Genomic DNA, 12,899 nt, shown 5'->3' with positions numbered 1-12,899 from the left:
TCCCATCATTAGGTAGGTCTCTCCCTCACAGACACATCCCATCATTAGGTAGGTCTCTCAGGTCTCTCCCTCACACAGACACATCCCATCATTAGGTAGGTCTCTCCCTCACACAGACACATCCCATCATTAGGTAGGTCTCTCCCTCACACAGACACATCCCATCATTAGGTAGGTCTCTCCCTCACACAGACACATCCCATCATTAGGTAGGTCTCTCCCTCACACAGACACATCCCATCATTAGGTAGGTCTCTCCCTCACACAGACACATCCCATCATTAGGTAGGTCTCTCCCTCACACAGACACATCCCATCATTAGGTAGGTCTCTCCCTCACAGACACATCCCATCATTAGGTAGGTCTCTCCCTCACACAGACACATCCCATCATTAGGTAGGTCTCTCCCTCACACAGACACATCCCATCATTAGGTAGGTCTCTCCCTCACACAGACACATCCCATCATTAGGTAGGTCTCTCCCTCACAGACACATCCCATCATTAGGTAGGTCTCTCCCTCACAGACACATCCCATCATTAGGTAGGTCTCTCCCTCACAGACACATCCCATCATTAGGTAGGTCTCTCCCTCACAGACACATCCCATCATTAGGTAGGTCTCTCCTCACACAGACACATCCCATCATTAGGTAGGTCTCTCCCTCACAGACACATCCCATCATTAGGTAGGTCTCCCTCACACAGACACATCCCATCATTAGGTAGGTCTCTCCCTCACAGACACATCCCATCATTAGGTAGGTCTCTCCCTCACAGACACATCCCATCATTAGGTAGGTCTCTCCCTCACAGACACATCCCATCATTAGGTAGGTCTCTCCCTCACAGACACATCCCATCATTAGGTAGGTCTCTCCCTCACAGACACATCCCATCATTAGGTAGGTCTCTCCCTCACAGACACATCCCATCATTAGGTAGGTCTCTCCCTCACACAGACACATCCCATCATTAGGTAGGTCTCTCCCTCACACAGACACATCCCATCATTAGGTAGGTCTCTCCCTCACACAGACACATCCCATCATTAGGTAGGTCTCTCCCTCACAGACACATCCCATCATTAGGTAGGTCTCTCCCTCACAGACACATCCCATCATTAGGTAGGTCTCTCCCTCACACAGACACATCCCATCATTAGGTAGGTCTCTCCCTCACAGACACATCCCATCATTAGGTAGGTCTCTCCCTCACACAGACACATCCCATCATTAGGTAGGTCTCTCCCTCACACAGACACATCCCATCATTAGGTAGGTCTCTCCCTCACACAGACACATCCCATCATTAGGTAGGTCTCTCCCTCACAGACACATCCCATCATTAGGTAGGTCTCAGGTCTCTCCCTCACACAGACACATCCCATCATTAGGTAGGTCTCTCCCTCACAGACACATCCCATCATTAGGTAGGTCTCTCCCTCACACAGACACATCCCATCATTAGGTAGGTCTCTCCCTCACACAGACACATCCCATCATTAGGTAGGTCTCTCCCTCACACAGACACATCCCATCATTAGGTAGGTCTCTCCCTCACAGACACATCCCATCATTAGGTAGGTCTCTCCCTCACAGACACATCCCATCATTAGGTAGGTCTCTCTCCCTCACAGACACATCCCATCATTAGGTAGGTCTCTCCCTCACACAGACACATCCCATCATTAGGTAGGTCTCTCCCCTCACAGACACATCCCATCATTAGGTAGGTCTCTCTCACACAGACACATCCCATCATTAGGTAGGTCTCTCCCTCACAGACACATCCCATCATTAGGTAGGTCTCCCTCACACAGACACATCCCATCATTAGGTAGGTCTCTCCCTCACAGACACATCCCATCATTAGGTAGGTCTCTCTCCCTCACAGACACATCCCATCATTAGGTAGGTCTCCCTCACACAGACACATCCCATCATTAGGTAGGTCTCTCTCCCTCACACAGACACATCCCATCATTAGGTAGGTCTCTCCCTCACAGACACATCCCATCATCAGGTAGGTCTCTCCCTCACAGACACATCCCATCATTAGGTAGGTCTCTCCCTCACAGACACATCCCATCATTAGGTAGGTCTCTCCCTCACACAGACACATCCCATCATTAGGTAGGTCTCTCTCCTCTCACAGACACATCCCATCATTAGGTAGGTCTCCCTCACACAGACACATCCCATCATTAGGTAGGTCTCCCTCAGGTCTCCCTCACACAGACACATCCCATCATTAGGTAGGTCTCTCTCCCTCACACAGACACATCCCATCATTAGGTAGGTCTCTCCCTCACAGACACATCCCATCATCAGGTAGGTCTCTCCCTCACAGACACATCCCATCATTAGGTAGGTCTCTCCCTCACAGACACATCCCATCATTAGGTAGGTCTCTCCCTCACAGACACATCCCATCATTAGGTAGGTCTCTCCCTCACAGACACATCCCATCATTAGGTAGGTCTCTCCTCACACAGACACATCCCATCATTAGGTAGGTCTCTCCCTCACACAGACACATCCCATCATTAGGTAGGTCTCTCCCTCACAGACACATCCCATCATTAGGTAGGTCTCTCCCTCACACAGACACATCCCATCATTAGGTAGGTCTCTCCCTCACAGACACATCCCATCATTAGGTAGGTCTCTCCCTCACACAGACACATCCCATCATTAGGTAGGTCTCTCCCTCACAGACACATCCCATCATTAGGTAGGTCTCTCCCTCACACAGACACATCCCATCATTAGGTAGGTCTCTCCCTCACAGACACATCCCATCATTAGGTAGGTCTCTCCCTCACACAGACACATCCCATCATTAGGTAGGTCTCTCCCTCACACAGACACATCCCATCATTAGGTAGGTCTCTCCCTCACAGACACATCCCATCATTAGGTAGGTCTCTCCCTCACAGACACATCCCATCATTAGGTAGGTCTCTCCCTCACAGACACATCCCATCATTAGGTAGGTCTCTCCCTCACAGACACATCCCATCATTAGGTAGGTCTCTCCCTCACACAGACACATCCCATCATTAGGTAGGTCTCTCCTCACACAGACACATCCCATCATTAGGTAGGTCTCTCCCTCACACAGACACATCCCATCATTAGGTAGGTCTCTCCCTCACAGACACATCCCATCATTAGGTAGGTCTCTCCCTCACAGACACATCCCATCATTAGGTAGGTCTCCCTCACACAGACACATCCCATCATTAGGTAGGTCTCTCCCTCACAGACACATCCCATCATTAGGTAGGTCTCTCTCTCACAGACACATCCCATCATTAGGTAGGTCTCTCCCTCACAGACACATCCCATCATTAGGTAGGTCTCTCTCACACAGACACATCCCATCATTAGGTAGGTCTCTCCCTCACAGACACATCCCATCATTAGGTAGGTCTCTCCCTCACAGACACATCCCATCATTAGGTAGGTCTCTCCCTCACAGACACATCCCATCATTAGGTAGGTCTCTCCTCACACAGACACATCCCATCATTAGGTAGGTCTCTCCCTCACACAGACACATCCCATCATTAGGTAGGTCTCTCCCTCACAGACACATCCCATCATTAGGTAGGTCTCTCCCTCACAGACACATCCCATCATTAGGTAGGTCTCCCTCCACAGACACATCCCATCATTAGGTAGGTCTCTCCCTCACACAGACACATCCCATCATTAGGTAGGTCTCTCCCTCACAGACACATCCCATCATTAGGTAGGTCTCTCCCTCACAGACACATCCCATCATTAGGTAGGTCTCTCCCTCACAGACACATCCCATCATCCCATCATTAGGTAGGTCTCTCCCTCACAGACACATCCCATCATTAGGTAGGTCTCTCCCTCACACAGACACATCCCATCATTAGGTAGGTCTCTCCCTCACACAGACACATCCCATCATTAGGTAGGTCTCTCCCTCACAGACACATCCCATCATTAGGTAGGTCTCTCCCTCACAGACACATCCCATCATTAGGTAGGTCTCTCCCTCACAGACACATCCCATCATTAGGTAGGTCTCTCCCTCACAGACACATCCCATCATTAGGTAGGTCTCTCCCCTCACAGACACATCCCATCATTAGGTAGGTCTCCCTCACACAGACACATCCCATCATTAGGTAGGTCTCTCTCCCTCACACAGACACATCCCATCATTAGGTAGGTCTCTCCCTCACAGACACATCCCATCATCAGGTAGGTCTCTCCCTCACAGACACATCCCATCATTAGGTAGGTCTCTCCCTCACAGACACATCCCATCATTAGGTAGGTCTCTCCCTCACAGACACATCCCATCATTAGGTAGGTCTCTCCCTCACAGACACATCCCATCATTAGGTAGGTCTCTCCCTCACACAGACACATCCCATCATTAGGTAGGTCTCTCCCTCACAGACACATCCCATCATTAGGTAGGTCTCTCCCTCACACAGACACATCCCATCATTAGGTAGGTCTCTCCCTCACAGACACATCCCATCATTAGGTAGGTCTCTCCCTCACAGACACATCCCATCATTAGGTAGGTCTCTCCCTCACAGACACATCCCATCATTAGGTAGGTCTCTCCCTCACACAGACACATCCCATCATTAGGTAGGTCTCTCCCTCACACAGACACATCCCATCATTAGGTAGGTCTCTCCCTCACACAGACACATCCCATCATTAGGTAGGTCTCTCCCTCACACAGACACATCCCATCATTAGGTAGGTCTCTCCCTCACACAGACACATCCCATCATTAGGTAGGTCTCTCCCTCACACAGACACATCCCATCATTAGGTAGGTCTCTCCCTCACAGACACATCCCATCATTAGGTAGGTCTCTCCCTCACAGACACATCCCATCATTAGGTAGGTCTCCCTCACACAGACACATCCCATCATTAGGTAGGTCTCTCCCTCACAGACACATCCCATCATTAGGTAGGTCTCTCCCTCACAGACACATCCCATCATTAGGTAGGTCTCTCCCTCACACAGACACATCCCATCATTAGGTAGGTCTCTCCCTCACAGACACATCCCATCATTAGGTAGGTCTCTCCCCCACACAGACACATCCCATCATTAGGTAGGTCTCTCCCCCACACACACAGACACATCCCATCATTAGGTAAGTCTCTCCCACACAGACACATCCCATAATTAGGTAGGTCTCTCCCTCACACAGACACATCCCATCATTAGGTAGGTCTCTCTCTCACAGACACATCCCATCATTAGGTAGGTTTCTCCCTCACAGACACATCCCATCATTAGGTAGGTCTCTCCCCCACACAGACACATCCCATCATTAGGTAGGTCTCTCCCCCTCACAGACACATCCCATCATTAGGTAGGTCTCTCTCCCTCACACAGACACATCCCATCATTAGGTAGGTCTCTCCCTCACAGACACATCCCATCATTAGGTAGGTTTCTCCCTCACAGACACATCCCATCATTAGGTAGGTCTCTCCCTCACAGACACATCCCATCATTAGGTAGGTCTCCCTCACAGACACATCCCATCATTAGGTAGGTCTCTCCCTCACAGACACATCCCATCATTAGGTAGGTCTCTCCCCCTCACAGACACATCGCATCATTAGGTAGGTCTCTCTCCCTCACACAGACACATCCCATCATTAGGTAGGTCTCTCCCTCACAGACACATCCCATCATTAGGTAGGTCTCTCTCCCTCACAGACACATCCCATCATTAGGTAGGTCTCCCTCACACAGACACATCCCATCATTAGGTAGGTCTCTCCCTCACACAGACACATCCCATCATTAGGTAGGTCTCTCCCTCACAGACACATCCCATCATTAGGTAGGTCTCTCCCTCACAGACACATCCCATCATTAGGTAGGTCTCTCCCTCACAGACACATCCCATCATTAGGTAGGTCTCTCCCACACAGACACATCCCATCATTAGGTAGGTCTCTCCCTCACACAGACACATCCCATCATTAGGTAGGTCTCTCCCTCACACAGACACATCCCATCATTAGGTAGGTCTCTCCCTCACAGACACATCCCATCATTAGGTAGGTCTCTCCCTCACAGACACATCCCATCATTAGGTAGGTCTCTCTCCCTCACACAGACACATCCCATCATTAGGTAGGTCTCTCCCTCACAGACACATCCCATCATTAGGTAGGTCTCTCCCTCACACAGACACATCCCATCATTAGGTAAGTCTCTCCCTCACAGACACATCCCATCATTAGGTAGGTCTCTCCCTCACAGACACATCCCATCATCAGGTAGGTCTCTCCCTCACACAGACACATCCCATCATTAGGTAGGTCTCTCTAACACAGACACATCCCATCATTAGGTAGGTCTCTCCCTCACAGACACATCCCATCATTAGGTAGGTCTCTCCCTCACAGACACATCCCATCATTAGGTAGGTCTCTCCCTCACAGACACATCCCATAATTAGGTAGGTCTCTCCCTCACACAGACACATCCCATCATTAGGTAGGTCTCTCCCCCTCACAGACACATCCCATCATTAGGTAGGTCTCTCCCTCACAGACACATCCCATCATTAGGTAGGTCTCTCCCTCACACAGACACATCCCATCATTAGGTAAGTCTCTCCCTCACAGACACATCCCATCATTAGGTAGGTCTCTCCCTCACAGACACATCCCATCATCAGGTAGGTCTCTCCCTCACACAGACACATCCCATCATTAGGTAGGTCTCTCTAACACAGACACATCCCATCATTAGGTAGGTCTCTCCCTCACAGACACATCCCATCATTAGGTAGGTCTCTCCCTCACAGACACATCCCATCATTAGGTAGGTCTCTCCCTCACAGACACATCCCATAATTAGGTAGGTCTCTCCCTCACACAGACACATCCCATCATTAGGTAGGTCTCTCCCCCTCACAGACACATCCCATCATTAGGTAGGTCTCTCTCACACAGACACATCCCATCATTAGGTAGGTCTCTCCCCCTCACAGACACATCCCATCATTAGGTAGGTCTCTCTCACACAGACACATCCCAGCATTAGGTAGGTCTCCCTCACACAGACACATCCCATCATTAGGTAGGTCTCCCTCACACAGACACATCCCATCATTAGGTAGGTCCCCTCACAGACACATCCCATCATTAGGTAGGTCTCTCCCTCACACAGACACATCCCATCATTAGGTAGGTCTCTCCCTCACACAGACACATCCCATCATTAGGTAGGTCTCTCTAACACAGACACATCCCATCATTAGGTAGGTCTCTCCCTCACACAGACACATCCCATCATTAGGTAGGTCTCTCCCTCACAGACACATCCCATCATTAGGTAGGTCTCTCCCTCACAGACACATCCCATCATTAGGTAGGTCTCTCCCTCACAGACACATCCCATCATTAGGTAGGTCTCTCCCTCACACAGACACATCCCATCATTAGGTAGGTCTCTCCCCCTCACAGACACATCCCATCATTAGGTAGGTCTCTCCCCCACACAGACACATCCCATCATTAGGTAGGTCTCTCCCTCACAGACACATCCCATCATTAGGTAGGTCTCTCCCCCACACAGACACATCCCATCATTAGGTAGGTCTCTCCCTCACAGACACATCCCATCATTAGGTAGGTCTCTCCCCCTCACAGACACATCCCATCATTAGGTAGGTCTCCCTCACAGACACATCCCATCATTAGGTAGGTCTCTCCCTCACAGACACATCCCATCATTAGGTAGGTCTCTCCCCCTCACAGACACATCCCATCATTAGGTAGGTCTCTCCCTCACACAGACACGAGGAGACCCGTGAGAGTCTGAATGCCAGAGAAGGAGGGAGTGAACAGAAAGCTCTCATCTCTATTGCCATTTCATTTAGGGATTTAGAGTTATTAAAGCTAAATGAACAGTCGTTAACCCTTTAGGAAAGACTATATTTCAACGAGCCACAGGGGGATGTATTCTGCCCCCTGTCCCAACCCCCCAGATCATTTACAGGTAATGAACTACAGGATGGAATACTGTATCTTGTTTCTACGGTTTCCGTCGCGGGTCGTTTTTTTTATTTTCATTGGTCGGAAATGAGGAAAGGCACACAGATAGATGTGAGGCGTGCTCTTCTCAATCCTTAATAAACTCTCGTCTCAAATGATTTATTAGAGCTAATTACAAACAGATGGAATGTTTTATGAGGAGTAGAGTGGTGTGTGTGTGTGTGTGTGTGTGTGTGTGTGTGTGTGTGTGTGTGTGTGTGTGTGTGTGTGTGTGTGTGTGTGTGTGTGTGTGTGTGTGTGTGTGTGTGTGTGTGTGCGTGTGTGTGTGTGTGTGTGTTGAGCTCGGAGAAGATAATTAGCGAGTTGAACCCCATTGTTGTTAATTAGCAGGAAGCCAATCATTTAATTTAATTACCTCGATCCATCTGAGGATTGTCTCTCTCTCTCTACACTGGCAGGTCAGCCAGGCAGTCCAGCTATTACTATGCAGACTGGGTCAGGTTGTAACCCTGTGTTCTGTGTTCTGTGTATGGCAGACTGGGTCAGGTTGTAACCCTGTGTTCTGTGTATGGCAGACTGGGTCAGGTGGTTCTCTGTGTTCTGTGTATGGCAGACTGGGTCAGGTTGTAACCCTGTGTTCTGTGTATGGCAGACTGGGTCAGGTTGTAACCCTGTGTTCTGTGTTCTGTGTATGGCAGACTGGGTCAGGTTGTAACCCTGTGTTCTGTGTATGGCAGACTGGGTCAGGTTGTAACCCTGTGTTCTGTGTTCTGTGTATGGCAGACTGGGTCAGGTTGTAACCCTGTGTTCTGTGTATGGCAGACTGGGTCAGGTTGTAACCCTGTGTTCTGTGTATGGCAGACTGGGTCAGGTTGTAACCCTGTGTTCTGTGTATGGCAGACTGGGTCAGGTTGTAACCCTGTGTTCTGTGTTCTGTGTATGGCAGACTGGGTCAGGTTGTAACCCTGTGTTCTGTGTATGGCAGACTGGGTCAGGTTGTAACCCTGTGTTCTGTGTATGGCAGACTGGGTCAGGTTGTAACCCTGTGTTCTGTGTATGGCAGACTGGGTCAGGTTGTAAGCCTGTGTTCTGTGTATGGCAGACTGGGTCAGGTTGTAACCCTGTGTTCTGTGTTCTGTGTATGGCAGACTGGGTCAGGTTGTAACCCTGTGTTCTGTGTATGGCAGACTGGGTCAGGTTGTAACCCTGTGTTCTGTGTATGGCAGACTGGGTCAGGTGGTTCTCTGTGTTCTATGTATGGCAGACTGGGTCAGGTTGTAACCCTGTGTTCTGTGTATGGCAGACTGGGTCAGGTTGTAACCCTGTGTTCTGTGTTCTGTGTATGGCAGACTGGGTCAGGTTGTAACCCTGTGTTCTGTGTATGGCAGACTGGGTCAGGTTGTAACCCTGTGTTCTGTGTATGGCAGACTGGGTCAGGTTGTAACCCTGTGTTCTGTGTTCTGTGTATGGCAGACTGGGTCAGGTTGTAACCCTGTGTTCTGTGTATGGCAGACTGGGTCAGGTTGTAACCCTGTGTTCTGTGTATGGCAGACTGGGTCAGGTTGTAACCCTGTGTTCTGTGTATGGCAGACTGGGTCAGGTTGTAACCCTGTGTTCTGTGTTCTGTGTATGGCAGACTGGGTCAGGTTGTAACCCTGTGTTCTGTGTATGGCAGACTGGGTCAGGTTGTAAGCCTGTGTTCTGTGTATGGCAGACTGGGTCAGGTTGTAACCCTGTGTTCTGTGTATGGCAGACTGGGTCAGGTTGTAACCCTGTGTTCTGTGTATGGCAGACTGGGTCAGGTTGTAACCCTGTGTTCTGTGTTCTGTGTATGGCAGACTGGGTCAGGTTGTAACCCTGTGTTCTGTGTTCTGTGTATGGCAGACTGGGTCAGGTTGTAACCCTGTGTTCTGTGTATGGCAGACTGGGTCAGGTTGTAACCCTGTGTTCTGTGTATGGCAGACTGGGTCAGGTTGTAACCCTGTGTTCTGTGTATGGCAGACTGGGTCAGGTTGTAACCCTGTGTTCTGTGTATGGCAGACTGGGTCAGGTTGTAACCCTGTGTTCTGTGTATGGCAGACTGGGTCAGGTTGTAACCCTGTGTTCTGTGTATGGCAGACTGGGTCAGGTTGTAACCCTGTGTTCTGTGTATGGCAGACTGGGTCAGGTTGTAACCCTGTGTTCTGTGTTCTGTGTATGGCAGACTGGGTCAGGTTGTAACCCTGTGTTCTGTGTATGGCAGACTGGGTCAGGTTGTAACCCTGTGTTCTGTGTTCTGTGTATGGCAGACTGGGTCAGGTGGTTCTCTGTGTTCTATGTGTTAGGTTCCCTGTGTTCTAACCCTGTATTCTGTGTTCTATGTGTGTCCTCTGTCAGGTTACTCCCAGCTGCAGCGTTTCAGCCTGAAGGGTTTTGACATCCTGCAGAACGTCCAGATGGGACGACTGTGTGATGTCAGAGGTACGGTAAGAGCGTTACAGCGCCATCTTTAGGACTGAGTTGTCCATTGCCTAAAACAGGCTGAATGAAACAAAGCTGAAACAATAATATGTCTCGTAAATTAATAAAATTCTTTGATGAGGAAGTCTTCAGATGTCAGCCTGCTTCCCAGCCGTTCGGGAAGAGTTTGTGCATATATTATGAAGACATTTTGTGACTTTTTTTTTTGTTCGTTTTGGATTTCGGTAAGGTTTTTTTTGGGGGGGGGGGCGCTGTTCGGGCACACAACGTTTTATTATAGATGCACTCGGTAGACCGAAGACTACGCCCCTTTCGTTGGTGATTGGTCAACAGTAGGGATTCTTCAAGTCTTTGTTGTCCTTCAACAAATGGAAGACTCGTTTTCATGCACATTTTTTTTCATTGAGAAATACTGCACCAAACGTCTTAGTTAGACGGAAAATTGTGAGAATTAAAAAAGGCAAAAAAAAACTGTCAACATTTATTACAGATTTCTTGAGTTATCTATTTTGAGGAAGTGTATAAATGGACAAACAGTACTATCGTTTTCTTAAGCGAAGGTATTTTTTTTAAGGGAGTATTCAAAGCACACTCGTTTGGTTCGCCAACTTCGTCTGGGAGCCGAACTGAAGCATAGTGACACCTTTAGTTGTACCATTTTACATTTTTAGCTAAATTGTTTTGTGCACCAATGAGCAGTATTTCTGATGTTTGACAATATCACAAAAGCTAGCATGATTTCTCCAACATTAACGTCAAGGTTTTCCGTACAAATGTGCGTAACAGCGACATTCAAACGAGGCCGCAATGAAAACCAATGGGACCGTAGTGACTGTAGTGACGTCAACATCCAGGGTGCGAACTACGTTTCCGTTCAGCGTTGATTGTCATGGTAACGCACTACCAAAAAAAAAAAAACTGACCCCTTCTGACGCCGTACGTTTTACATCGTGACGTGTCACGACGTAACGTGCAGCGCGCGTTTGCAACTCATTTTGTGCCCGTACAGCCTCTTTCCACCAAGGGGTAGCCCTTCTCTCGCAGATTAAAAATCACGCTTAACCATATACACTCGTAAGAAAACTTCATTATTCATGATTTTTTTTTTCTTCTAAATTTATATAATTATTGCTAATTTTAAACTAATATTTCATGACTAGGGTGCCAATTGCATTTATTTTTTTGGCGTGTCGTTACTGCGAGCCATCATGACACTCAGAAGTCGGAACAGCTGCAGTTCACTTGTGAGGCTAACGTTAGCGCAGCCCTAAACCCTGTGAAACATGCTGATCTACCAACTGATTTCTGATAACAGACCCTCTTCATTTAGGGACAGCATGTCTAGCTACAACTTTAGGGTAAATAAAACTAGCTAAGCAAGCTGTTTATGTCAGATTAGCTAGAGCTAGCTAGCTTCAACTTTAGGGTAAATGAAACAAGCTGTTTAAGTCAGATTAGCTAGAGCTAGCTAGCTACAACTTTAGGGTAAATGAAACAAGCTGTTTAAGTCAGATTAGCTAGAGCTAGCTAGCTACAACTTTAGGGTAAATGAAACTAGCTAAGCAAGCTGTTTATCTCAGATTAGCTAGAGCTAGCTAGCTACAACTTTAGGGTAAATAAAACAAGCTAAACAAGCTGTTTAAGTCAGATTAGCTAGAGCTAGCTAGCTACATTACCTTCAGAAAGTATTCACTCCCGCTTTTCCAAATGTTGTTGTGTTACAGCCTGAATTTATAATGGATTACATTGATATTTTGTGTCACTGATCTTCATACAATACCCCATAATGTCAAAGTGGAATTTTGTTTTTAGAAATTAATAAAAAATGAAAAGCTGAAATGACTTGAGTCAATACGTATTCAACGTGGAGGTGATCTGTGTGTCTCTGTGTGTCTCTGTGTGTCTCTGTGTGTCTCTGTGTGGAGATGAGAACGTGGAGGTGATCTGTGTGTCTCTGTGTGTCTCTGTGTGTCTCTGTGTGTAGATGAGAACGTGGAGGTGATCTATGTGTCTCTGTGTGTCTCTGTGTGGAGATGAGAACGTGGAGGTGATCTGTGTGTCTCTGTGTGGAGATGAGAACGTGGAGGTGATCTGTGTGTCCTCTGTGTGTCTCTGTGTGGAGATGAGAACGTGGAGGTGATCTGTGTGTCTCTGTGTGTCTCTGTGTGTAGATGAGAACGTGCAGGTGATCTGTGTGTCTCTGTGTGTAGATGAGAACGTGGAGGTGATCTGTGTGTTTCTGTGTGTCTCTGTGTGTCTCTGTGTGTAGATGAGAACGTGCAGGTGATCTGTGTGTCTCTGTGTGTAGATGAGAACGTGGAGGTGATCTGTGTGTCTCTGTGTGAAGATGAGAACGTGGAGGTGATCTGTGTGTCTCTGTGTGTAGATGAGAACGTGGA

The 12,899-nt window shown here is 48.2% G+C and overlaps 1 protein-coding gene across 1 annotated transcript in view; it reads left to right on the top strand.

Annotated features, from left to right (window-relative positions):
• Positions 1–12,899, top strand: part of iqch (IQ motif containing H) — a 188,260-nt gene that overhangs the window by 62,097 nt on the left and 113,264 nt on the right. Inside the window, exon 12 of the mRNA XM_045706147.2 lies at positions 10,417–10,500. Within this exon, the coding sequence (XP_045562103.2) occupies positions 10,417–10,500 (84 nt within the window). The remainder of the gene's footprint in view (positions 1–10,416; positions 10,501–12,899) is intronic.

Source organism: Salmo salar, chromosome 23 (genome assembly GCF_965601325.2).
Source record: "Salmo salar chromosome 23, fSalSal1, whole genome shotgun sequence".
Taxonomy (NCBI): Eukaryota; Metazoa; Chordata; class Actinopteri; order Salmoniformes; family Salmonidae; genus Salmo; species Salmo salar.
This window is presented reverse-complemented; position numbering and strand designations above follow the sequence as displayed.